General features: G+C 43.5%; 2 protein-coding genes across 3 annotated transcripts; both read left to right on the top strand.

Annotated features, from left to right (window-relative positions):
- Positions 1-67: 67 nt before the first annotated feature.
- Positions 68-16,160, top strand: TMC7 (transmembrane channel like 7). 2 transcript variants are annotated; one of them, XM_087732626.1, is made up of 16 exons: positions 68-243; positions 484-730; positions 3,357-3,505; positions 3,855-4,022; positions 4,207-4,292; positions 4,823-4,968; positions 5,571-5,718; positions 7,196-7,366; positions 8,809-8,966; positions 9,869-9,986; positions 10,534-10,631; positions 10,917-11,100; positions 11,917-12,047; positions 12,320-12,475; positions 13,760-13,838; positions 14,979-16,160. In XM_087732626.1, the coding sequence occupies exons 1-16, from the start codon at positions 183-185 to the stop codon at positions 15,036-15,038; spliced, it is 2,160 nt and encodes a 719-aa protein (XP_087588752.1). In that variant the 5' UTR covers positions 68-182; the 3' UTR covers positions 15,039-16,160. The 2 variants fall into 2 exon arrangements, with proteins under 2 accessions (XP_087588752.1, XP_087588753.1); XM_087732627.1 differs by lacking the exon at positions 14,979-16,160 and having other exon boundaries at positions 150-243; positions 13,760-14,930.
- A 260-nt stretch (positions 16,161-16,420) lies between these two features.
- Positions 16,421-21,782, top strand: COQ7 (coenzyme Q7, hydroxylase). Its single transcript, XM_087732628.1, has 6 exons — positions 16,421-16,644; positions 16,806-17,005; positions 17,428-17,542; positions 17,654-17,793; positions 19,877-19,945; positions 21,180-21,782. Exons 1-6 carry the CDS (start codon positions 16,569-16,571, stop codon positions 21,255-21,257), a joined length of 678 nt encoding a protein of 225 aa, XP_087588754.1. The 5' UTR covers positions 16,421-16,568; the 3' UTR covers positions 21,258-21,782.
- The last annotated feature ends 6,157 nt before the right edge of the window (positions 21,783-27,939 follow it).

The raw sequence follows: 27,939 nt of genomic DNA, 5'->3' as shown, positions 1-27,939 counted from the left end.
CGCGGCTGCGGGCGCCCCCTGCGGGCGAGGCGCCCCGGGGAAGGCGGCCCCAGCGGGGAGCCTCGCCCCCGCCCCGCCAGCGGCCCCGGCTCTCCGGCAGCCGCCGCCCCACAACTCCGCCGGCTCCGTAACGCCCGGAAACGGCAGCACCGACGCGGGGCTGGGGCTTCCTCCACGCAGACATGAGCGGGCTCGGGGCCGCGGCGGAGCCGCCGGGCTGGCGGCTGAGCAGCGGCAGCAGCGGTAAGGGCGAGGGGGAGGCAGGTACGGGGCGCAGGCGGGGAGGGAGCACCCACCGGCGGGCGCCCGCGTCTCCGCAGGTGGCGAGGGGAGGGAGGGAGGGACGCTGCCCCCCGCCTCGCCCCCCGCCTCGCCCCCCGCCTCGCCTCCCTCAGCGCTGCGGGGCGCCGGCGGGCGGCTGCGGCGGGTGCCATGTTGCGGGGAGCCCCGCTCCGCAGCCCCTGTGCTTCCTCCCTCTCGCAGAGGTCTTTCTCCCTGAGGAGACGCGCGCCGCCGCACCTGTGGATTTCCTGCAGGAGCTGCCCAGCTACCAGTCGGCGCTGAGGCGCCGGGCCGCCGCCGGGGGCACCCAGGAGCGGCGGGCGGCCCCGCAGGGCTCCGCGGGGCTCCGCGGGGCTGCGGCCCGGGGGCCGGAGCAAGAGGGAGGCGAGCTGGCTGCTCGCCCCGCGAGAGAATACCCCTTGAGTATCGCGGAGAAGAGGAGATTAAGGTTAATCTTTACACTTCTTTCCCCCCCCCCCTTTTTTTTTTTTCGTTTTTTAAATTACTTTTTCCTAAATACAACGCAGGTGCGATGGAAGGCTCATCTGTACGGGTTTCACCCTGTGGCGTGTGGTTTTGACCAGAAGTTGCCCGTGCCGAAATGTGGCAGGCTGCCTGTGGCACCTCCAGCTGCGGCAGCCCGGCCGGGGGCTCTGGGCTGCCTGGGGGGAGGGATAGGTTGAATTGGAAGAAATGAGTCAAAACTGGGAATTACTTGCGGCAGCCAAGCGCGTTTCTCACTGGCTTCCTTTTTTCTTTTTGCCTCAGGGTTTTGTGCTTTTGAGGGTCGCTGTGAGTTATCTGTCATCAGCAACCCGCTTCTGCTATGCAAGTGCTGCTGTTCTTGAGTCTTCTCAGCAGTTCTTCCAAAATACAGTTTGCCGTCTCTGGTGTGGCTCAATACAGGTGGAAATAAGCTTTCCAGGACCATTTCTTCTTTTTTCTCCATATGCCTTTTTAAATTCCTCTTTGCTGTGAGCTGTAAGCAGTTGCTGCCCCGCTGGTGGTACCCCCCAGCAGGGAGGGGATGGCACAGAGCATGCTTTGCCCCACCTGTATTTCTCTGCTTCATGTCTTACTGCGAGGCTGAAAGCTCCTTTGAGGAGAGAGGATACAGTATGTGTTTTTACGTTGTCAGGGAACAGCTGCACCTTTAAATCAGGTCCTTTGTAGTTGTGGTTATGAACCAGGAGAGAGGTGAAAGTACAATTAATGTCTGGTGCTCCACAAAGAACAAGTTACTCCCTTGCAAGAGCAGCGGGAAACGAATTACAGCCTGACCCTGGTGTTAAGTTTAACCCTACAGCCTGTACACAAGGAACAGCAGAAGGTCTAGGTCATGGTAAGGAAAGTGCTTGATACATTGAATTTTTATTGGAAGTTGGGTATCTAAAGCTCAGTTCTTCAAGGAAAAGGAACTGCAGTCCTGAGGCCATGGTGCGTATTAGCAACGGCGTTGGGATGTCCCAAGCTTGTTTACACGTTTTAGTGCTGAGAGATTCTGGTGTGGCTTCCTTGCACTTCTGCGGATCAGTAATCTGTGCGTGTTGTGCAGCAGCTGCCAACACAAAATGCTTGATCTAAGTGTCCTGAAAGCTGAATACTCAACTTCTGTAGCGCAGATGAATATGCAGCCCACGCCTCTATTTAAAATGCAGACCAAACACAGGCCAGATAGTTCTCTAAAGTGTCTGTTTAAAACACTACATGCTGCAGCCTGTTGTTTCCACAAAATGAAATCTTTTGAGAGTAGCTGTATTTGCACATAAAGATGAGGTCATCTGCTGCCTGTTTGATTGTTGCATTTAGGGTTTAATTCGGCTTCCTGCCAAAATGCTAATTTTACTTTCAGCTGAGAAAGATATGGAAACTTTGTCAACATACAGCACGCATGGCAGTGGCATGGCATGGCAGTTATGCACTTAAGTAGGGTTGTGTACAAAGTATTTTAAAATTGAAACCTTTGTCTTCTACTCTAGCACAGTGACCTCATGGGTACTTAACTGTTGCCCTTCTTCAGTGGCATCAGAGGCTGGAAAGCATTTGCTCCATACAAGTCAGTCTTCAAGCTATGTTTCTGGGAAGTTTTGTCTGTTTTTAAGGTTTCTTAAAAGAAAAAATGAAATATAAACTCTCAGCCACCCTGAATTCACCTCGATGCTGTCGCTGACCACGCAGCAATTTTAAAAATGCAAATGTATGCATATAGTATGAAAATCTATGTGAGAAGTGATTAAAAACTATAGATGGTTTGTGGCACATCCTCGGTGTTTGTTTGCAGCTTATTATTAGAACATCACACCCCCACACATGTTGGCAACGAAATATGTTCTCAAATTCGTCGAGTTGGCACTTTCCAGTGAGTTTTTCAAAATGCTATAAAAACTGAATAATGAAAAATGAATAATTTTAATAACATTTGTTTCCTGTTATGTACTGGAATGCGATATAAAAGTTAAAATTATGAAGTCCAAATGGAATATTTAAGCCTCTTTATAGCTCTCTATTTTTTTTTTACTTTTTTTCCCCCAGCGTATTTTGACATTTCATTCTGATCTTGAGATCTGTGAATTTTCTAAAAAAAAAAAAGAATAATTTTCCATTTTGAAAAGCTGCGTCTATAACATTAAAAGAAGAAAGCTAAATATTTTAGAGAGATTTATTTTTTAGGAGCCTCTTGGTGGAGATGCTCTGGTCAGAAGTTTTGAGGAAAGAATCTTCTCTTCCTTTTCCAGCCATTTGTGAATGTGAAGTCATTAATGGCAACTTCCCTGAGATCCCACCAGGAAGTTCAGCTACATATTTTTTCTGTGTTGTGCTATTGTCAATCAGATTTTTTTTTCTTTCCCTCAAGAGAGGCAAGTGTTTTCTGTGAGAGGATGTGCTATATTTGAATTAACTCGATGTCACAGTTACTAGGAGGAACAGACGGGGACAGCTAGCATATGTTACTCCAACTTTTAGCACTGTGCTGTCCCTCTGAAGGCTGCAAGCAGGCTCTGCTGTGCAAGGCCCTGTTACATGCAGTCAAAAAGTAATTCTTGTGCTCAGTAACTGTATGTCTTGATTCTTAGGGACTGTCAGCAGGCTGATATAAAATATTTATCTGGATGGAAACAGTGGAAAAGAACGAGCAGTAAATCATTGAAAAAAGTCCTCAATGAAGTCAAGGAGTTGTCATCTTACCTGGAGCTTTGGCGACATGATATTCACACCATAGAAGGTATTTACTGTCTTATGTCAATTTCTCCCCTTTCAAGTTGCTTCTGTTGTTGGTAGTTTTACCTGTGTGAGCATAGTTTCAGATATAACTGTATGTGTTTAAGAAGTGACCTGCTTCCTTTATTATTGCTGATATATCCATGATGGGGTAGAAGGAAAGATATTGGAGAAAATTATTAGAGAGTCACATTTCCATTTCAGTTATATTGCTAAAAGCCTGCAGTAGTTAAAACTAGCTTTAGTAATGTTTTGTGAGTTAACTCGATGTAACTGAAATGATAATCTGCTCATTCTGTATTTTCAATGATTTTATCATCTTAATTATTGGCGCGCGTTTCTTTTATTCCCAGGGAAATTTGGTACTGGCATTCAGTCCTACTTCTCCTTCCTGCGTTTTCTGGTCCTGCTGAATTTTATAATTTTTATCCTGATGTTCAGTTTTGTTACCCTTCCCAGCATCATTTCTAAATACGGACTATTCAACAGCAGCTTTGCTAAAATTCCTCCAGAGAACATAGGTAAACATCTTCTCTATGTACTACTGTTGTTTGTAAGAGTCCCCCTTTCCATCAGCTTCTCCTCTGCCTCCCAGGACGAAGAAATACCTTTTTTTATGAGAACTTGCCATGTTTGAATTAACTTGAGCTTGCAGTTTAATAGGCATTACCATTTGAGTGACTTTTCCTGCCTTTCTTTTGACAGCGCCTCACTGCACAGTTTATAAACATAGTGATAATATGGGACTTGTTTACTTCTATACTTACCTCAAAGATTTGCTTAGTGGCACTGTAAGTAATTAGATTTTTTTAATTAAGTTTCTGTGTCCTGCATAACATGTAAAATGTGAAAGCATTCTACTTGGGGGATGAAGCTTTGATAATTTTGAAAAATGATAAGGCATATGCATCACTGGAGTAAAATCAGCCTTTATCTGTGAGAAGGGGAGTTTTCAAACTGACTTTTACTGAGCATCCATGAGGCCTGGTTGGCCACATGCTGCAGCCTGCACCTCTCCTCCCCAGCTGCTAAACATTACATATTCTGGAGCACGCTGCCTATTGTGCTCTCTGTGTAGGCTCTCAGTGTCCTTGTCATAGAGCTCTTTGATTGGAGAGGGGAGGGATTTTAAGCACGTAATGTCTGCATTACAGTTTGGTAGAGGCAACGGCAGTATTTAGAAGCTACAGACTGTTGTAGCTTGCTGGGGGCCCCAATATTAATTTTAAATTTACAAAATGATTGCTTAGTACCAGGTTGGATTTAAGTGGGCAGTTGCTGCTACTATTACAAATTCTATTTAAACTTCATGTTTTTACAGGGATTCCTTGAAGTGACAAGTTTGTTTTATGGCTATTACACAATAGATGCTGCGTGGCTCAGTGTCCTGAGGTACAACTTGCCACTAGCGTATCTGCTGGCTACATTTGCCTACCTTGCGTTAAGTCTCCTCTGGATAATAAAAAGGTAAAGATGTTGGCATAGTTTATTTACTGCTACCTATTGCACAGTTTACATTGCATTCTTGCTTGTAGGGAACATGCTGCATTCTAGAACTGTTTTATAAGGAAATGGAGAATTTTTTGCTTGAGGATGCAGTGCCACGCTAGCCTTTGTCTGTCTTTGGGAAACTGAGCCAGCAAAATAAATAAAAATAAATAAATTTGAAGTATTAGCGTTTCATTTGTATGCATACATATAAATAAAAGACCCTCAACTATAAAGTAGTTGTTGCTGGAGGATTTTATTTTTGTTTTTTTTGGGGGGGAGGGTTTCCCTCTCATTTTCCTGAGCCAGCTCTTTGCAGCATCAGAGAAGCACTGGATGAGGAGAGAAGGTATGCCTGTGGCTAAGTGCAGAGGGAAGTAACTAGAAAGCAAATGTGGCTGTTTGCTCATGGGGTGGGGGGCGGTGGGGAGGTGAAAGTGTGTGGGGGGGGGGAGGGTGTGTGTGAGAGTGCCATTTAGTCTTTGATGAGCCAGGTTGCTTGAGGTGTGGTTTTTTTGTTTCATTTTCTGTGGATAAAATACATCTTTTCGTGAATGAAGGAAAGTTGTATTTTTCTCTAGGTCTGTGGAAGGATTTAAGCAGAACTTAGTGCATGATGAAGATCAATTTCAGAGTTACTGTAACAAAGTCTTTGCAGGCTGGGACTTCTGCATTACAGATCCACATGCAGCACGGCTAAAACATCGCAGCTTGCAATATGAGCTCCAAGTGAGTAACTCTCATTTTTCTGTGATTACGTTTTCATATAGCTTAGATGGCTAAAAAAAGAGAGGTGTGTAATTCTGCAGATAATGGAATAAGGATAAGAAGGATTGAAGTAGTTTATATTGGGGGCAGGGCAACCCACATCCTCTTGCATGCTTTGTAGGTAGCTAGAATTGTGGTGTGAGAAGGATTGACACTGAGGTTGACGGCCCTTCCCCCATCCACTGGGAACTGAAGCCAACCTATTAGCTGCTTGTCTTATCTGCCTCTTCCTCACACTCCAGTGCTGCTTCCTGTGTTAGTTTCTACATGATCCAACAGGAAAAGCTATCCCAGCTGTGGGCAAAATCCTTGTACTGTTGGGAGTCAGTTTGAGTATACTGGGTTATAAGTCTGCAGTGTGGTAGGCAGTAGTTTGGAGAGGAATAAAATTCAGATGGTACTCTTCATACCAGTTGAGAGCATTGTTGCAGTAAGAAGATACTGCAGGTTTTTCACAAGGTGTCTTTGATGCACATGCACATACAAAATGCTGATGCAGCTAGTAGATTTTCCAAATCAATGTCTCTGAAAAGAGTCTGAAAGGCTTTTCTGGTGAAACTAGTACCTTCTTTTTGCTCTGTGTGCACTGGAAGCAGAGATTTGTGTAGTGAAACAATTACCTTTAAAAAGATACTTCCACTTCAAACCACAAAGCAGTAATTACAGATTTCATAAATTACAGTGAGTTACTTTCTGCTCTAGTGAAGTTCACAGTCATCTTTTTTCATCACATAACCAGAGCCTCCTTCGCTTACCATGCTTTTGCCTCTAGAACTCGCACCTTAGAAACACATGCCCCTTCATATTACTGTTTGATGGAAATAAGTCCTCAGAAAATACCTGGGTAATCTGTGGGTTTGCCCAGGTTAAATTGCCTTCACAGGCGATACTGTATTTTCACATCAACCAAGGTGAGAGATATCAAGTTTACGTGACAAGCTGCTCAAAACTGTACTTCTTTCTCTCTGTGCCATCCCCCAATTTTCCTTCACAAAGAGTAGGAGAAGGAAGTTTGAGCCATAGCGATGAGGGCTGGTTACTTACCTGCAGAAGTAAGGAGATGAGTGGACTGATGTACCCATTTCAGAGTTTAGTACCAAGCTATCTGACATCAGTCTCTCACAATAAACAAACAAGTTGTCTTTCTGTCCTCAAGGAGATATGTTACTGATATAGTAGAGATAAGAGGATTATGAGACACTTGTCTTTGGCTATAGGGCCCTCAGCCTGAGGAGACTGAGCACGCTGGGGCTTCCGCTCCCGTACGGACCTGTTGGTGTCAATGAAAAGGCACTCTCAGTTCAGTGTGCTTGGGCAGATGGTGGAGTGGCTCTCCTAGAACAGGCTATGGATTTGCACGTCCCAGAGGTAGAAGACATGGTGTCAAGTGTTCTATGCTGCACTAGAAAACTACACATCCTTTTTCTTTTGTTTGTAGACAGACTTGGAGGAAGAAAGACTGAAGCGAAAAATAGCTGACAGGACAATGAAAGAAAAGCTAAGAATCTACTCTCTGAGAATATTTATAAATATAATTGTCATTGCAGTTTTATCAGGATGTTTCTACTCTATTTATAAAGCAACTGTCTTCTCTCAAGAAAACTCCAATGTAAGTATCAGACATGACATTAGGACAGATACAGTCGGGGCTGGTGATTACAGCAAGAGGAACTATTGTGAAAGAGTCAAGTATCTTAATATAGCACCTTTCATGCAAGGGATCTGAAAATGCTTTCTACGACCTAGAATTTTTTTGCTCCTAGAATTTCTTCTCCTAGTAGAGGAGAGTGAGAAAGATCAAGAAGCATGTGCAAAAAAACCCCGGCAATGTCTCCCTTTGGTACAGAGGTGCCAGTGTCTCTGCCTTGAAGATAATGCAGCTGACAGGAAAAGCAGCCCTTGCTTCTCTTCCAATGTAACTGTTCTCACCTCACTGTAACCTGCTAGTACAAACGCTTGTGTGCCTGGGCAGTGAACTGGCTCAGGGAACTGATCTTGTTAAAGCAAACTTCATTGTGATGAGTTTTGTGATCTGTTTCACTGCTCAGCTGCAAAAATGAACAGCAAGGGAAGAGAGATTATCATCTGTATTGTGGCTTGAGTTATGGCTGTGTGGGGAAACAGGAAGACTTTGAACACAGAGCGCTTTGCAGAAGAAAAGGTTCTTGCATCAGTAGCGGAAAGAATCAGGTTGAGTGGGGTTGTTCATCCCTGGCAAGACAAGCAGATTCAGAAGAACAACAACAAGAGCAGACAGCAGTTTCAACAGTTTCACAACAGCAGTTGACGTCTCTGTAGGACCCCAGGGTTGAATTAGCCTGACATGAATGGAGAGCGTTTTTTCTCTCCCTCTGTTCACTGCTGATGTGATGGGCACTGGCTGTGTATGAGGGAAGTTGTGCTCGTGGCGGACCTAACTCTTGGCTTCTGTAAACTGCTAGGATTGCAGAGAGAGAAACAGCAAATGGGGGCTAAAGAAATGTTTGTGTCAGAGGTATTGTTTGAGGGCAGAGAAAGATGATAGTACAACACTGAACAACTCAAAAAACAGCCTCACTTGCTGTTGGCTTTATGTATATGGGTTGATATCTTGACGTTGCCTAAATGAGTAGGTAGAGAAGCTTGTTAAGATGGTAGGAAGGTCAGGGGAGCTGCTTGGCACTAGTGTGAATAACTTGAAAAGTGTCTGTACTTTGGCATAGGTATAAAAGCTGGTAGCCATAGCACTGGGTTAGACAACGTAGTCAGACACAGGCCTTGGTGAGATGAGCCTCTTCAAACAGAAGTTTTGGGGAAGCGCTAAAATACTCATACCTGGAGGTCGGGGGAGTTGCTGGTGAAGTGAGCAGGAAAAAGCAAGGGTGTAGCAGCAAACTGCAGAGATAAATAGCAGTGGTCTGGCTTGTAGTTCCAAATGTAGGTGGGTGATGAAGAGCGAATAAAATATGATACCTGAATCCTGGGCAAGAGAGCCTGGTGGGTAGCTGGAGAGAGCACGATGTCAGGAAGGTGTGTTGCTCTATTATCTTTCTCTCATCTCTTCTTGTACAGGGCATCAGCGATACGAACTTCCAGGCTAATCTCTTAGTGCAGTATTTGCCTTCCATTGTGATCACATTGGCCAACTTCATTGCTCCTCAGATCTTCTCATTTCTGATCAGATTTGAAGATTATTCACCAGCCTTTGAAATCAGGCTGACACTCATGAGGTAAAGATGTTTTTATTGTGGCCTTAGATGTTTGACCAGCTTGTTCTTAGTAGGTTATAAGTATTGTAAACATTGAAATACCAAGAAGCAGAGAGGTTGGACTCTCCGCACTGGAGGGCCTGGGCACTGGAAGCCAAGCAGGCACTGTTTGACTTACGTTTAGTTGGAAACTTTAATTTTAAATCTGGAAACAATCTCCTGTTTTGATGACAGTACAGTGCAGTCATTTCAGTGTCCAAGTTTTTCTCTCAGTCCCATTTAGCTGTGTGATCTGGACATCTTCAACAACCTGAATAAACAGTCAGTAGCGAAGTTGTGGCTGCAGAGCTGTGGTTTCACACCGCTTTGCGTGCAGCAGTTCCTTGAATGAGCAAATGTGTGTGTACAGCAGTGACTGAAGCGCGGCTTTGCTCAAGGCAGAAGTTAAAAGTTTTGGGCTAAAAGATACTTCAGTGTGAGAGCCTGAAGAACCGGCCTTTGGCAGCTTAAAGCGGTAAGATCTGGGTTGAAGCATCTGAACTCTGCAAGCCCCTGTGCTTTGTATTTACAATTTGGCTAAATGCCTCTGAAGGCCTGAAGCCATGTGAGAGGGAAATGCTGCACACAGAGTTGTCACCTGGCCTCTCAAACTGTACTTGAGACAATCGCAGACCATCGCAGGGTCAAGATCTGCAACTGAAATGACTGATCTAGGAACAATACTGGGAAAAGAAGCAAGAGATTGCAGCCTAAAGCAGGGAAGGTGAAAAGCAATTTAACTTACTACTAAGGAAAGGAGTGTGTTTATTAAATAGTTGGTGGTTCCATTGAAGCTCTGTACAACCCGACCCTTTTGTGTTTCGAATGATGTTAGAATGTCTCTTTTTTGGCAGGTTTGTAATTGGGTTTTGCCTTTCTTCCAGGTGTGTCTTTGTGCGGTTGGCCAATATCGGTGTTCTCTTGTTCTCACTGTGGAGTCAGATCTCCCACTGTGACACTGACAAGTGTAAGGCCTGTGGATACAATTACGAACTCTATCCTGTAAGCAAATTTATTTTGGTCTATAATCATCTGAACTTGTGAGTAGAGATTTGTTTTCCATGAAACTTGCTTGTCTAGAAGTATTCAAAGTCAGACCTAGAATTGCCATTCTTGTTCTATCTGGTGCTGATTTTTACTGCTCAGTGCAAGCCAGTACACTTCTTACATGTATCTTTTGTTTATCTAAAACTCTGATTAGAATTAGTCCAGTGGCAGATTATCATTTAGCATAGACTTTCTGACCTCACGAGGATTGTTTGAGGTAGCTCTGTTTTGGAGACAGTTGTGTTACTGCCTTTTGTTCCAATAAGACAAATGGTCTTTCCTCAAAAAAAAAAACCCAAACCCAAACAAAACCCAACAAAACAAACAAACAAAAAGCTTGGCATGGAAGCTCTGGAACACTGAAATATTTTAGAAATGGGACTTAATACAATTTGAACTTTATGGTGTTAACTGAGAGGTTTGTTGCTTTAGTGATTGACGGATTTATTTTTCACTTGTGTTTAGATTCCTAATCTTGTTTTTTCCTGACTTGTTTTTATAGTGCTGGGAATCTGAAGTTGGGCAAGAAATGTATAAACTGATGATATTTGATTTTATTATAATTCTTGCTGTGACCCTCTTTATAGATTTTCCTCGAATGTAAGTTTCTCTGCCTTTTGAGCTTACTTTTGCAAATGACTTACAAAACATGTTTCTTCTGTTATTAATTCCCCATATTTCTAATCAGATTACTAGTTTTAAAATAAAACATACACATATTTCTGGTAGTTTTTTATACTTGAGTCTTTTTTTTTTTTTCCCCCCAGACATTTTTCTGTTATGTTGTCTAATGCTTAAAAGCTGAATATGTGTGTTCTAAATGTGTTAGAATTCAACTAAGCTCTGTAACTTCAATTTAGAACTAATGCTGTTCTTCGGGTTTAGGTTGTTAGTTACTCATTGCTCTTGCAAGCCAGTTCAGTGGTGTGGATTGCAGGAATTTGGAATTTCTGACAATGTCCTGGAGATCATTTACGGGCAGACTATCTGCTGGATTGGAACCTTCTTTTCACCACTTCTCCCTGCAATAGCAACTATAAAATACTTCATCATCTTTTACATTAAAAAGGTAATGAAGGTTTGTGGTAAACAAATAGAATTGAGCACATCTCTGGTTTTTGTAATGTAGATATGCAGTTGATTTAAAACAAAAAACCTTAAAAAAACAACCCAAGGATGTGGTGTACTGGAAATGAGGTAATGGTATTCCATTTTCTGTAGGTTTTTTGCTTTTAAGAGAAGGTAGAATTTTGCTTTGAAATAAAGCAAAACAACGTTTTAATAATTACCTCATCAATTATATGTCTTATTTTTAAATTTTTTTTATGTAATAAAGCTAGTTTATAACATTTTTCTGCAATAATCTGTTACTAGCAACCGAGCTTAGAACTTGGACAAGCTTTTGCCAAGCTGCTAAAAATTTGGAAGCAAAATGGATGATTATCCAGGCTGGATTGGATGTTCAAGATGTGGTTTCTGCATATCAGAAGCTTTGCTCTGTGACCAGACAGCTCCTTCTGTGCAACAAGTCCTTACTGATATTTTAGTTCTTGCAGGGGGGGATGTATCCAGTGAAGATTCGGCAGATCAAAGCTAAAGGCTGTGCCATGGATCATACACCAAATGACTATGTCAGTTGACTCTGTGCAAGTGCACGAGGCCCTCTGGATCAAATTCTTACCCAAAATAGGAGACATTGACTTACACTAGAATGTAAAGCGTTCTTGTCTGAGTCCTCTTCAGTCAGTGTACATCAAAGGAAGGATGATTATGTGGTAGCTGGTAGCATGTTTGAGGACAGAAAATTCAGTTGGTGGGGAAAGTATACTTGGACATTGTGTATATAGATGTACTGGTAACAGTCTTGCTCACTTTCCGTCTTCAGATCAGTTTGATGCACACACGTAAACCTGCAGCTAGGCCTATCAGAGCATCAAGTTCCAATTTTTTCTTCTTGGTGGTGCTGTTGATTGGGCTCCTGTTGGCTTTTATTCCTTTGGGAATCAGCATAGCACAGTAAGTGACAACTTAACTTCTGTGAAGTTGACATTTGCTCCAAGGTTGTCAGTTCCCTAAAAACACACACACAACTTTAGAATGATAAATTGGAATAAAATATATTGTGTATAAGAAATTGAATTATTATTTAGTTCATATAAATAAAAATTACAGTTTTAAAGACAAAGGACATGTTTACCCCATTGGCAAAATGGTGATAGGCTTGTGTTGGATTATTTTATCTTTACATTTTAATATAGCATCTCCTTTCTGTTCTGCTTCTTTGACAGTATCCCTTCCTCCAAGGCATGTGGGCCATTCAGGAGTTTTAACACTTCATGGGGAGTTGTTCCAGATACAATACTTGAGTTTCCAACAGGTCTGCAGCAGGTCCTTCATGGCATAGCATCAGAAGCCTTTGCAGTGCCTTTTTTTATGGTCATCTGGTGAGTACTGTGGAGACCTGATTCAGTCATGCAGCTACGTGATTCATTTCCTTCCTTACTGAACTGATACCAAACAACTATTAGACCAGATTTTTCACCTGCAGTCAAAAGCATCAAAGCCCAGGTCTTGGTTTAAAAAAAAAAAACAACAAAACAAACAAAACCGAACAAACAAAAGACCCAAAACACTCATTTTGTAAGATAAAATTCAACATAGAATCAGAATTTTTAAGGTTGGAGGTCACCTCTAGAGATGATCTAATCCAACCCTCCTGTTCAAAGGAGGGTCAAATAGAGCAGGTGCTCACAAACCATGCCCAGTTGGGTTTTGAATATCTCCGAAGATGGAGACTCCACAACCTCTCTGGGCAACCTGTTCCAGTGTTCAGTCACTCTTGCAGGAAAAAGTTTGGGGTCTTTTTCTTATGTTTAAATGGAATTCTTTTGCATTTCAGTTTAACCTGACTGTTGTCAGATCTTGGAGCCTTGTTACCTGATACTTTCTACAACTTCTATGCTTGAGAAACCATGCAGTTTATTTCAGACTCCCCGCAGGCCTTTCTTCCATAACACATTTATGTGTTCTCCTGAACTGAACCTGTTATTGCGTACACAGGCAATATCAAGCCCTCTTTTTTGGTTTGAGTTTTTTTTCTTTTTTTACTCTATCATAAAGCCTGTGTAAGAGGTGGAGGATGACTTGCACTGCTACCCTACTACTTACTATTTGGAGAAGAAAATAACATGATTTATATAGACATTTGTGCCATTCTAGTTCTTGCTACTGCTCTTTATCATTTAATGCACTGTGGACAATCTGGGTCACAGATTACATCTGGAATATGTGCTATAAGGAGTGGCTGCTTACCATAGTTACAAACCCCAACGGGAGTAAAGAGTTACTCCAACGAAACCTCATTAAACAAAATTTCTGAGGAGCAAAGCCCCCATACATACACTTAGAGCAGGTCAGGAACTGACACTCTAGAGAGAGCTGTCAGAACACAACCTGTAACATCTGAACGTGGCCGTGCCTCTACGTCCTCTAGCACTCTGTCCCTGCCTGCTGGCAGCCCAGATATCTCAGCAGATGCTTTTGAGCAGATCCATGCCCAACCTACCCCAGCCGTATATTGATTTTTTTTTTTAATTTATTTTTTCTCCAGCAGCTTCTTATCTGAAGGAAATGCACAAACTGACAATTTCTTTAGCCCATAACAGCCTTTTTCTGGCTAATTCTGTTTTGCATGATGCTAACATATTATGTTGGTTTGTTGTTTGTAGCCTCATTATGTTCTATTTTATTGCCTTGGCTGGAGCACACAAACGAGTGGTTGAGCAGCTGAGGGAACAACTGGTTATGGTAAGATTTGACCCACTTTTCTGTACCCCTGAAGTTTTCTTTGTTGGGTCGGTAATGAGGCATGCAGAGGAACAACAGTTTTCATAGTCTTCTGGATACTTGGTGTTTGCACAGGCAGTGAAGAATGTTCTACAAATTACACAGGAAAAATAACGGAAGCGCTATAGTATTTCTCAGTCTAGTTGGTTTTCTTGGGTATCAGCTGCAACTGCAGCAAGGTCTGGTTATATCAGGCAACACACATGCATGAGATAAGCCTCTGAGAAGCGGTGTCCCTGTTCTTCATCTGTTGTCTTGCTTAAATCCACCCATCTGCATGGGTTTTTTCTGCTAAACAAGAACCTGAACCTTGTGCTTCCTGTTCGCTCCACCATCTTGCACAACCCCCACCTCTGTTTCCTTCTCCGCTCTCACAAACAGGCACCCGACTCCCTACCCTTCCCACCAGGTCTATCCTTCTACTTCCATCATGTCTGGTTTTATTCCCAAGCGCAGGTCCCAGCACCGCTTGCAGCAGGTGCTCAAAGTGGAGCAGGTCACCACTAACTAGTCCTTCAGAGAACAGTGCCAGTGCAGATGTGGTTCTTTGTGGCCATCAAAAGCTGCTGCCATGTTTGACAGCGTTCATATACTGTGGTCTGTCAAACTCTGCTCTAGTCACAACGTAGCCTCACTAGTAAGACTTCTCACTTTCTTAGGAAATAGCCAATAGTCCTTAGAAAAACACTGTGCTGGGGACGGATTTTTGAAGAGTACAGAATTTAGGAGCAAAAGCCTTACTGCTTTTTCAAGGGTTCCCAAATCAGTTGGGAATTCTGAAAATCCTTGCGTGCTTTTTATTTTTGTTTGTTCACTGTTGTTAGGCTTCTTGGAAGTACGGTTTTAAGTTTTTAGGTGTGTGAGGTGTTTTTACTAGGCTCAACACAGAACTGTTAATATGTGACCTAACATGAGATAAATGAAGTCAAGACTATTGTAAACTTAAAATTGTTCAGACAGTTGAGAGTGTGTTGGGAGACACTTATTAGAGTACAATGTGGTGAGTGCACCTATTTATTTCTAATAAAGAAATGAGCTGTTCCTAGATAACTTGTACTACTTCAGTTCATCTAGAGCATACTTTTTATTCTGTCTTTCCAGGAGAGCCGTGACAAGCTGTTCCTAATCAGAAAGATAACAGAAGCTCAGAGGCATCCTTGAAAACCACGAAAAGCCAGAAGAACTTGACTTCCTGAAACTCCCAGAACCACTAGATAAGCGTAGAGGCATCTGCAGCACCTAAAAACTGAGCAGCTGACTGGCACCCTGGCACTGCACTCTGTGTAATGGACGCTTACGGTCTTAGTCTTGATTATGCTAGTGCGCCTTAAAGTTTCCAAGACTGGAAATTTAACTAATTTTTACTGTGTTAGACCTGTCCAAAAAATTGTGTGGTAGGACACTTTATTGCTGCTACAGTTTCAAGGTTGTTGGGGTTTGTTAAGTCCCTGTTTTTTCAGGGGTTTTGGGTAAAATGGGACCAGAACTGAAACTTTGTACTTTTGAACTTTGTACTGTTTTTACAAATATGCTTTAAGAATCGGGAGGGAGGGGAAAGGTGTGGTTTTACATGTTTCCAATTCAGTTCTCTTAAAACCAAAGCAAAAGAGAGACCTACGTCAGTATTTTGAAATAGTGCATAGGAGAAGAAAATACGGCGTGGGTTTGAAATGAGGTTTTTCTAAATATTTTTAGGGAAGAGACTTTGATATTTATTTTGCTCTGAAATAGCAAGCGCAGTTGAACACTGGATAACTTCACAAAATGGTTCGGAGAAAACAAGCTGATAAAAGAGCTCTGAATAAACGCTGGGAGCAGGCAGAGGCCACCAGTCCGGCCACCGAGCGGTGCACGTCTGCGCAGGGGAAGCCGTTGCTCGGGTACCAGCCTCGCTGCTGTGCAGTAGCCTTTTTTTTTTATTTTTTTTTTTTTTAAATGTGTTAAGGAATTATTACTTGTGTTTTATTCATCTTGATGACTGTTCTCTTTGTTCTAAAATGTGAGTATTTGAGAGTTAAGTTATAGTTTGGAAATACAGCATTCGGAAACTTATGTGTCAGTACCCTTTAAATTCATGTTTCTTCTCACTTAATGATGGCGCTGTGTGACTCCGAGGAAACGGTATTTCTAAGCAGACTTCTGTTTCCTTTATTTAAAGATTGTGCTTAAGGGTTTTCTGTACAGAATTGTGTTTATTACTTGAAATTTGCCAGTAGCGCACTGTTAGTTAATAAGTGAGAGACTGTTCTTTTTATATACAGTTTTGCAATGTTTTTCTGTCTTCATTTTAAAGAAATTAACATGCAAGAAATGATTTTTCTTTTTTAAAAAACGTAACGTCTGATGTTTTTAAAATTCGTTCTCTGAGGCCGGAGGCCCCCGCTCCCGCCCGCAGCCCGCACCACCGGCACCTCCGCGCCGCCAGGGGGCGCGCAGGGGCGGGGGCGGCGGTGACGCTGCCGCTGGGCGGAGCAGCCGCCTACGCCGCGCCTCCCCCGCAGCGCCCGGAGGGGTCGCCCCGCCCTCGTTCCCATGGCAGCCGGGGGACGCCGGCCCTGACTGACAGCTCCGCTCTCCAGTGCGGCGGCGCCGGGGAGCCAATCGGAATCGCGATAGGGCGGTGCGAAGGCGGCTCGCGGTGATGACGTAGCGGCGGTGCGACGCGCCGGAGGAGGCGTCGGGGTCAGCGGGATGGAGGTGGCCGCCGCGGCGGCTCCGGCTGTGCGGCGCTGGCTGGGGCAGAGCCGGCCCCTCCGCTGCGGGGCGGGTAGGGGCTCGGGTCGGCTCCCGCGGCAGCCCGCCCCTCCCCCGTCGGGGCGCCGCCCTGAGCGAGGGCCGCGGGCCTCGCACCGCCCGGGGCCGCCTCGCACCGCCCGGGGCCGCCTCGGGCCGGCGGCAGAGCTCGCGTCACCTTTGTCTCTCCGGCAGGTCTCCGGGGGAGATGGCCCTCGCCCGCCGGAGGGGCTTCCCTCAGGCCTTGCAGCACGCGGGTGACGCTGGAGGGCATCAACAAGCCCGTCATAGACCGCATCATCCGGGTGGACCATGCCGGGGAGTACGGGGCGAACCGCATTTACGCGGGGCAAATGGCCGTCTTGGGTAGATCGAGCGTGGGACCGGTTATCCAGGTGAGTGGGCCACGGCGGTGGCTGTGTTCTGGTTAATTTGCGTCGGACTAACAAAGGTCGAGTGAGGTTGCAAGATCATAGCTTTCGCGGTAATGCAGCTGTCCATCTCTTTCTAAACACATTTAAACATGTGAGTTTATAAAGAGCGGTGGGATTGCTCGGTAACGGAGTTACCAACACTACAACCGCTGTAGCATTGTCACAAAGACTCTTTATTTTACAAATGTTTTTACATTGCCTATTTATAACTGTCCTCATCTGCCCTTCTTTAACGTTTCCTCTTTGTGATGTGAATACTGTTACCTCTGCAGTCAAAGTGTGAGTGGCCTGAGCTGGCTTGTTTTTCTTCGCGTTCATTAGTTTTATTGGAAATGTTTAATTTTTCTGGTTTTATGCTTTACTGTGATCTGGTTCTTTTGCAGCAAATGTGGAATCAAGAAAAAGACCACCTGAAAAAGTTCAATGAACTAATGGTTGCATACAGAGTTCGACCTACGGTTTTATTGCCTTTTTGGAATGTAGCAGGTTTTGTTTTGGGTGAGTCTGTATTATTACTATTGTTGTTGTTTTGTGAAGTCTTCAAATGTGTAAATTATTTGTATAGCTTCAGATTTCATTGTTTGTGTATGTTTGGTACCGCAATCACAGGGGCTGGAAGCGCTTTACTTGGCAAGAAAGGTGCAATGGCTTGCACAGTGGCAGTGGAGGAGAGTATCTCGGATCACTACAATAGCCAGATCCGAACGCTGATGGAAGAAGATCCAGAAAAGTACAAAGAACTATTGCAGGTATTTAACTGTGACTTAAAAAGTAGTTTAACGTATTCATTGAATTATCTAATGTGACTTTAGTCTTTTAAAATAATATGCTCGTAGAATTTATAGTAGATTTCTTTTTCTTCTATCACTTAGAATGCTGAAGTCAACAGAAACTTTAAGTTTCTTTTGAGTAAAAGGATGTTTTTTCCTTCAGCAGCACTAGATTGATCAAGCACCAAAATTAAAATGTATGTTGGATTAGCTTCAGCATGCTTTCAGTACTTCAGCATTTCCCTTTTGATTGGGAGAACTAGGCTTTAATTTTGATTACTTTTAATTGAAAGGAAGGGTTTAGAGGGGAAACAAAAGGAGAAAATATGATTGCGTAGTAACATTTTGCTTATACTGGATATGATTATGTAGTTAGAATAGAATATTTCAGTTGGAAGGGACCTACAATGATCATCTAGTCCAACTGCCTGACCAATTCAGGGCTGCCCAAGTTAAAGCATGTTATTAAGGGCATTGTCCAAACACTGACAGGCTTGGGGCATCGACCACCTCTCTAGGAAGCCTGTTCCAGTGTTTGACCACCCTCTAGGTAAAGAAATGCTTCCTAATGTCTAGTCTGAATCTCCCCTGCCGCAGCTTTGAATCATTCCCACGCATCCTACCACTGGATCCCAGGGAGAAGGGATCAGCACCTCCCTCTCCACCTCCCCTCCTCAGGAAGCTGCAGAGAGCAATGAGGTCACCCCGCAGCCTCCTTTCCTCCCAACTAGACAAACCCAGTGGCCTCAGCCGCTCCTCACAGGACATGCCTTCCAGCCCTTTCACCAGCTTTGTTGCTCTCCTCTGGATGCATTCAAGGGCCTTCACATCCTCCTTAAATTGTGGGGCCCAGAACTGCACATGGTGCTCAAGATGAGGCCGCACCAACGCTGAATACAGCGGGATAATCCCCTCTCTTGCCCGGCGGGTGATGCTGTGTTTGATGCACCCCGGGATGCCATTTGCCCTGTTGGCTGCCAGGGCACACTGCTGACTCCTAGTGAGCCTGCTGTCAGCCAGCACCCCGTTCAAGTTCTAGTCTTGGGTACTGCTCAGAGTATGTAAGGAGCTAATGTTTGTTAGTTCTGCAAGAAAATTATTTCCCAAGTATTTTAGGCATCAAACTGGGATGCATTCCTGTAGGGTGCTTGTGAGAGACTGACCTCTTTCCGCATGCAGCACCTGGAGCTCATTTGTGCTCCGTTTGGTGGGAGCTTGCTTTAGGGTCTGCGTGTTCATTTCCAGTTTTGCTGACTATCAGTATGTTCAGTTGTGCTCATTTTAACATGTAGCCAAGTCTGGTTACTCCAAATGTGTCTTCTTGTTACAGAAATAGTGTCTGAAGTAACCCAGGTTTTGCTGACGTGCACAAGGGAAATACCACCCCTGAAAATAAAGATTATAAACTGAGGGGGCACAAAATAAACGAGAAAAAGCTAAGCAGCAAGGTTATTCACACTGTCAATATAAGGAGGACTAGTGATGAAACCAAAAGTGATGCGAACCTGTTGGTTAGGGACAAGTGCTTGGGTGCCTGTCAACTCTGAGCACTTTATCAAGCAATCCTAGTTATCTGCAGGCATCTCAAGAGAAAATTCTTTAAACCTTTTAGTCCCAGTTGAAAAATCAGAAGAGAAAAAGTGTCCTTCAGAGTGCTAGAATGGACAAAAGCCCTGTTGGCTTACAGGAAAACACCCTTACTGATTACCTGGCAAGGCAGGGACCTTAATTTCATTATTTAAATTTGTCAGAATAATTTGGTGTTACGAGTTACTATGACTATAGGTTATAGGTTTTCTTGAAACAGTGAAAAAGATAGTGATATATTAAACAGCAGCTTAGTTTTTAAAGACTTCTTTTGAGACTATTAAAAGACCTTTATGTTTGGGGAATGCTGTAAATAATTCCCTTTTGCTGAACTGGAGAATCAGGTCTTTGAGAAGCTTTTGAGAGACCTGGGCCTCAGATGGTGCGTGCAATGGTCAACAGCATATAGTTTTGTATATTAGCTGCCTTGATTTCTCTGCAAAGTAGACTTACTAATTAACTGCTACTTTTAAAGATAATAAAGCAATTTCGGGATGATGAACGGGAGCACCATGACATTGGGCTTGAGCATGATGCAGAAGCGGTAAGTGCAATGTTAACTCATTGGCACTGTTAGTGAGGATGTAGATGTGATATTCTTATCTTCCCAATCCAGTGACTGTGATGTAGTTCTTTATTTGAGAAATAGAAAATAAGGCGCTTGATATTCTTTCCCAAAGATAAATATAAGAAAGCACTGCATATTATAGCTTTCATTTTTCTAGAGCAGAATTGAATCTGTTGGAACTCATGTCAAGCGTCGAAGTGATTGTGTTTTCCTGAGAGGTGTCCTCTGCACAGTTTTTAATTTTATTTTAAGTTTAGATGAAATGTTTTTGAAGATAAGGCTAATAAGTGCTATCCATACAGCTGGGAAATTGAGGCATCATCTTGGTAGACAAACACAACCATGTTAGGAGTGTGAAATACAAATTCTATGCTCCCTTGAATACTGTATGAGGAATGTGTGACTTCTCTCCTTTTTTCCTCTTGACTTACATTTGTGGAGGAATGGAACCATTCTGCAAAGCTGATCATTTTTAGTTTGCTCTTCTCTAGGGTAGACTAGACTACAAATAAAAGGCATTTTTTGGTTTTTTTTTTTTGTGATTTTTGCTTTGGTTTTGCCTTTTTTTTTTTTTTTTTTTTTTTTAGATAATGCTTACTATTCCTTACCACAATCTGGTTCAAACAAAACACTTCATTAGTGTCGTGGTTTAACCCCAGCCAGCAACTAAGCACCACACAGCTGCTCGCTCACTCCCCCACCGGTGGGATGGGGGAGAGAATTGAAAGGGTAAAAGGGGAAAACTTGTGGGTTGAGATAAGAACAGTTTAATAACAAATAATAATAATACAAAGCAAATGATACACTGTACAATTGCCTCACCACCCGCCGACTGATGCCCAGCCCGTCCCCAAGCAGTGATCACTGCCCCCTGGCCAGCTCCCCCAGTTTATATACTGGGGATGATGTCATGCAGTATGGAATAGCCCTTTGGCCAGTCGGGGTCAGCTGTCCTGGCTGTGCCCTCTCCCAGCTTCTTGTGCACCTGGCAGAGCATGGGAAGCGGAAAAGTCCTTGACCAGTGTGAGCACTACTTAGCAACAACTTAGCACTACTTAGCAAGAACCAAAGCATCAGTGTGTTATCTACATGGTTCTCATCCTAAACCCAAAACACAGCTCCATACCGGCTACCAGGGAGAAAATTAACTCTATCCCAGCTGAAACCAGGACAATTAGATGTATTTAATCTCTTATTCTTTGGTTTACAGGCACCAGCTTATTCAGTCTTGAAGACAGCTATACAACTTGGATGCAAAGCTGCAATATTTTTATCAGAAAGAATTTAGTGATATTTTCCATAATGTTTGTGGCAATAAACTGTGACACGAAAGTGTATGGAAATTGCAGAAGACTAATAGTTACTTTATTCAGCCTTTTAAAATCTTCTTCACTAAGCATCTGATTCAGCCAGCCTTTTTCACATTGAATACCTGCTCAAAAAGTGTCTATATTGAAGTCAGTTTTGCTAAATGTGAATAAAGATGGCAGAATTGGGTCCGTATGAACTAAACCTCCTTATTCAGAGACTGTTCACAAGGTGGCAGCAAAATATGTATGTCTATACATGATTTATGTATATAATGTGTATGTATATACACACACATAAAAATGGTAAATACATTCTCTGTTGCCTTCAAATTTATATGTACTTGAAATAAGCTGGAGCTCATCAGCTCATTTTAAAGTGGTTAATACTGCCTAAGTAGGATATTTTTGAGTTCTGTCTTCAGGGTAAGTAAATGAAGTACTCGTAAGTATTTCTTTTTGGTCTGTCTTGAATAAAGATTGGTATCGTAAGACTTTAATTTGAAGACTTGTTTGTGGTTTTTTGGGTTTTTTTCAGGCTCCGTTCTGAATTCTTAGTAGAACTTTTCTTCCTCTGTGTTTGTGGGGTTTGGTTGTTGGTTTGTTTTGGTTTTGGTTTTTTTTGTCCTGAATGTGTAAGGAATGGATCCCTGATATAAAGCAGGTGGAGAGAGCAACCTGGAGCACCTGTGGAATTGCACTTAATATTCTATTAGAGCTTTCAAGTTTATCTTATTTTGCTTCTAGTCTTCAGTGGCTCCTGAATAGAGATGCTTTTGCTTTCTCAACGTTCAAACAATTTCCCCGTGCTTTCTGTTGACAGCCTGGCATGGAGCAAATAAAAAAGACAAAGTTTGCATGTCTGTTCTGTTAAACACTAATCAGAGATGATAAAAGTACAGCGGTGGAATTAGTGTGCCTTAAACTGGTAGGGATGAAAGGGACTTCTTGCAAGATTGTGTATCTTGTTCTTTATGTCTTAAGAACTTCCTGATTATTCCATTCTTTTCCTATTGCATCATTATGGAAATAGGATAGCTTCCCAAATGCATATGGATTATATAGAAGATGCTGATACCTTTATACAAATATTTAAAGTCTCTGTGAGAGACTTCCATTTTATAGCTGAGAAGCACAATCTTTTAATTATATGTGGCAAAGCAGGGAAATGCTATGAATAATAGTGCAGGTCTCACAGAAAGCACGTATCCATGCTTTTCCCCTTATATCCACAGTTATAAATCTTTGGGGAGATGCAGCTTGTTTAACTGCCATAAGCTAACTTTTGTTTCCCAGTTTTACAGGTTTTCCAATTTCTACAGGTTTGTGGGTTTTGCTTTGGTGTTTGTTTTTTTTTTTTTTGTTTTTTTCTCTTAATAAGAATAACTAAGCTTGACAGATCAGGTAGCAGAATTTGATGCATCTCATTTTCTGGTTAAAAGCTACGATGTATTAGAAGTCAGTATTTCTTAGCCCAAGCAATGGGGTATAACCAGTTGAACAGGTCAGCTATGGATGTGGGATGGAATGGATATAAACAGCTGAAAATGAAAGAATTGGAAACCAAGAAATAAAAGAGTAGCAAGTGTTGCCCATTGCAACAGTAACCTTACCAATCTTGACTTTTACCTTACATGGCAGAGCTACCCAGTTATACTGAGGCCGGTTAAGTAATTTGATGAAGTTTTGCTGCATGCTGGTTCCAGTTCTGTTGTGCTGGCCGAATGCTCTGTACTGACTTTGTAGCTGCTTTGAGACCAGAGGAGGATAAAAAGTGTGGAGTTGCCAGCAGGAATCCAAGACCTGTGGGAGTGTCTCAAATCCAAGCATCTGGGAGCTTGGTAAGGCTGCAGACAGCTCTTAATCCAGGTACATCTGAGTCTACCTTTTTGAATAGCTCTGTTAGTGTTTGTAGGAACTGATTGTTGTGTAATTTGACATGAAAGACTTCTTAAAGAGGATTACTTTCCCTTGTTTTTGGGGAAGGAGCTTAGACTGAAGGTTAGATCTTAATATAGAAGCTCCTGTTCTGTATGATTTATTATGACTGACACTTTGTACATTCTTTAAGAATTATAATTTCTATCCCTTACACCTTTGCAAGTCTGGTCTGGTTATACTCAAACTACTGATGTTATTTACACTGCCCAAGCAAAGTAGCGTTTGGTTCTCTATGACTGGTTTACACACCCACTGGAATAACTTGACTCAAGGAACTCAAAGCAAAATCACAGATTTCTCAGGGACTGTGAAATGAGAAGATAGCTCTAAGGGATTCTCATTTTACTTGCCTCAGCCCCAGACAGTTGTGAGCAGCGTGCACCTAAACCTGAGTTTACTAAAGGTACGTCGTATTAGACTAACACAATGTCTTCCCGAACTTGACCAATTCTCTGGACAAAAGTTACATCTAGCAGATTTCTTGCCTTAATTTCTCTAAAGCATTCGATGTGCTGGCATGTGGAAAATTCCTAGGTAATTTGGAGAAGAGAGGAATCAGCACAAAAGAATGGTTAATTAAAGTGGCTAAAGGAGTAACAAGTGGTGTTGAAAGAATATGCCGTGCAGTCGTGTAAGTCACGGACTTTAATAGTTGAGTAAAAAGAGGAAAAAAGATCGCTTGATGAATAGTCCATTGTAAAGTCCTTAATAACAGGGGCAGCATGGGATGGCATCTTTTATAAGTCCATTATTAGAACTGAGGAGGGAGAGGCACAGCATGTTTTGACTCAGAGCTGGAAGTTGCACACCCATGCATACAATGGTCTTGTGATGCAAACTGGAAACCCAGCCAGCCAGTTTTCCTGGTCTCTCAGCCATTACATCAGGATTGAATACTGGACAAGGCATCCATGGGGCCTTCCCAGATAGACGATACTCAGCTGAAGCCTGATATTCTCCAAGGCAGTGGTTACAGAGGCATTCCCTGAAGACGTCCGTGGTGGTGTTCAGCAGTTGTGGGATTTGCTACTGACCTAGAGAAGCGTTCATGTGATCCCTCCTCCAAGATGTGGGTGGCCTCAGATCATCACACACTGCTCGCTTGGGGCAAGGACATTTGAGAGACAAATCTCATCTTTAATGCGTTTAGTTTGGCCGAAGGCTGGGAACATCAAATACCAGGAAATCATTGTATGAGGTCCGTGTGTTTGGCCATATCTGCAGTAACTGTGAAAGGGCTCACAGCGAGTTCTTTGTCCTCGGCAGCTGAAAACATCCTGCACATTTGAGTAGGCCGCCAGACAGTAATACTGTCTCTAGCTGCGAGCATAAAATATGAATCGGGAGAACAACTCTGCTTTATGGCCCTGATCAGGATTTGTTCCTCCTTCTTACTGGAGCAGCATATTTGCGCCCATCCATTAAAGCGTGGGTGAGTTGTTCTCGTGGCAATTCCAATGGCTATGCGTTTCCCTCCTCACTGGCAGGTACTCTTTATTTTTTATTGTTTTACGTAGAAAATGGAGTGGCTTTTCACTTTCCTAATGCAAAAAGGATTTTTTTTTGTTTAAAAAACCTGTTTCAGATTTTGAAAGACTACAAAAGGTGGTAGAAGGTTACAAAAGGGCTAGAGATGCTCAAATACTGTGCAGAACTTCTATTGTACAGCTGCTGCAAGGCTGTAGTTTCTTTTTTGTGTGTTATTTTGAGGCAGAACTAAAGCTAACTAATGTCAGCCATCCTGGCAGGGGTTAATGGCAGGCAGAGGCCAAAGTATACAGCTTGTACAAGTCTGTTATTACAGCAATTCTTGATGAACTCTGGTCATGTTGACAGAGGAAAAGGAACTTGGATCAGACAGGGAGGCTGTGAAATGCTGCATTTTCAAAACAGGGAGTGGGGAAGATGACAAGGTCTTCACTGTGCCTTTGGGTTTTGGGGGTCCCTTCTGAAGATAAGCACATAATTTGGGTCTTGTAGTGGGATGCAGTGGGATGAAATTCTTCCTCTCAAAGTAATGAGGGCTTCTTCTAGCTCCTTTGATAACCAAGGGCTTGATCCTGATTTTCTCCTCCGGAAGGCAAGTGAGTTTTATTTTTCAGTGAGGAGGAGCAGAGGGTATCCACCTGTGTCTGCCGGAGGCCTAGGGCTGTTATCTGCTCTTTGATCAGCATCTCACCTCTTACTGTTGTCTCCTGCAATCGGTGCTGGGATGGATCTGGCCCCTATTCTCCAAAGCTTCTCCGAGTCAGAGATTAAGGTAATGCCAGTGCTTGGAGGCAAGTGACACGGCCAGATGGTGCGGGCCTTGTGCTGAGCATTGGGGCTTTTTCTGATGCTCAGATAGCTCTGAAGCAGGATCTCCGCACTGTCTGTAGGCACTGTGCTGGCTCGGGAGGAGGAAAACCCAGCGACGGCAAACAAACAGGCGACAGCAGCTCTGTCTCCTGAGGCAAGAAGGATGGTTATGAAAATTCAAAGCAGCTCTCAAGATCTGTGGCCCACCAGTAATAGCTCTAGAAAGCTACCAGGGTGGCAAGGCGCACGTGATGCCATGGCGGCGTAGGTCTGGCTGTGCCAGTACTTGTTTCAGCCTCTTGCTGCTGCAGCTAGGCTAGGCTAAAATCAAATCCCCGTGGCTGTGATTAATGTGGTGAAGCTGACATAAGCTGAATGGATTTATGCCATGAGTTATGTAAAATGGGACTCATAAGATTGTTTGGCAGAGAGCTAAATCATTGTCTGAGATGATAAATATTACAGATAGAAGAAATCAGATCTAATCGGCTTGATCTTTGTCTGGAGTAAATCTGTGTGGCTCACATGAGAATAACAGTGCTAGGCTTGCTACAGATTGACTGAGGATATGCCATACAATTCCTGTGCTGGGGGTGATGTGGATTGTACCTCCCTATTTTTTCCTCAGCATTTAAGGGGTTATTTAATCTATACAGTCCCTTGTGTTTGCCTCGTTTCTTGGCTTTAGGGAAGATATAATTTCAAATGGGTGCCAGTCATTTTTTGTCACAAGCTTCAAAGTTGTGGCATGTCACTTGCATTGAATTCTGCACATATTTTCAGCTTGGGCAGCTTAAAGGGATAAGTCAAAAATATTGGCCAGTTTAAAGGAGGAATGTGTGTGACAAGGGAGGAGATTGTTTAAAGGTACCATTTTTCTACTTGTTAATTCAGTTTCCCCAGACTGGCTGAGATGAAAGATGTGAATAGATTTAGGAGAATGACAGCAGCTTTGCAGTTGTGCTTCCAGAGTGGCAGAACTTCACTTGCGTTGAGAAAAGCCTGCTGACACTCCCGTTTAGAGTTGGGGGGCTGATCTAACGTTGAGTAAGTGAACTAACAGTTGATTGGAACAGGTTCAGTGGGTAACATTCCATTTGTTGTCGTTATATGCTTTCAATAAACATAGCGTCCTGTTCACTTCAGGCTTTTTCGAGAAGTACTACCTTATACTACAGTTTTACAGAGTAGAACCCAAACCTAACCAGACCAGGGGATGGTACCTCTGTGTCCAGTAATACAGCTTATGGCAGCAGCATCATTTCATCGTGTTAAGATGCAGATTAATAAACCTATGCTGATATTAAAAAAGATTTTTTTTGTGTGTGTGTTAACTATCTTTGTTTCACAAATTAAGGCTGTGGCCCTGCCTTTACTTGTGCTTGTTCTTGACTGAAAGTAGATGATGATGTTCTGGTGGAAGCCCAGGAATCATGCAGTGTTGCTTGGAAGGGAGCTCTGGAGGTCATCTCGTCCAGCTTCCCGCTGGAGGCAGGACTGCGGCCAGCACTAAAGCAGGTCAGCCATGATTTTGTCTAGCCAGGTGATGAAAACCTCCAAGGACAGAAATTCCACAGTCTACGGGCAGCCCGTTTCAATGCTGCATTACCCTACCAGTGACACTTTTTTTTTTACCTGATATCATCCTGAGCCCAGAGAGTGGTGGTGAATGGAGTCAAATCCAGTTGGTGACCAGTCATGAGTGGTGTTCCCTGGGGCTCAGTATTGGGACCGGTCCTGTTTAATATCTTTACCAATGATCTGGATGAGGGGATCGAGTGCACGCTCAGTAAGTTTGCAGATGACACCAAGTTGGGTGGAAGTGTCGATCTGCTGGAGGATAGGAAGGCCCTGCAGAGGGACCTGGACAGGCTGGATCGTTGGGCTGGGGCCAACTGTATGAGATTCAACAAGACTCAGTTCCGGGTCCTGCACTTTGGTCACAACAACCCCGTGTAACGCTACAGGCTGGGGGAGGAGTGGCTGGAGAGCTGCCTGGTGGAAAAGGACCTGGGGGTGCTGGTTGACAGCCGCCTGAACATGAGCCAGCAGTGTGCTCAGGTGGCCAAGGGGGCCAATGGCATCCTGGCCTGTATCAGGAATAGTGTGGCCAGCAGGACCAGGGAAGTGATGGTGCCCCTGTACTCGGCATTGGTGAGGCTGCACCTCGAGTACTGTGTTCAGTGTTGGGCCCCTCACTCCAAGAAGGACATCGAGGTGCTGGAGCGTGTCCAGACGAGGGCAACGAAGTTGGTGAAGGGTCTGGAGCACAAGTCTTATGAGGAGTGGCTGAGGGAGCTGGGATTGCATAGTCTGGAGAAGAGGAGGCTGAGGGGAGACCTTCTTGCTCTCTACAACTACCTGAAAGGAGGTTGTAGCGAGGTGGGGGTCAGTCTCTTCTCCCAAGTAGCAAGCAACAGGACA

Source organism: Nipponia nippon, unplaced genomic scaffold (genome assembly GCF_047370975.1).
Source record: "Nipponia nippon isolate SJK-2023a ecotype South Korea unplaced genomic scaffold, ASM4737097v1 scaffold_5, whole genome shotgun sequence".
NCBI lineage: Eukaryota > Metazoa > Chordata > Aves > Pelecaniformes > Threskiornithidae > Nipponia > Nipponia nippon.
This window is presented reverse-complemented; position numbering and strand designations above follow the sequence as displayed.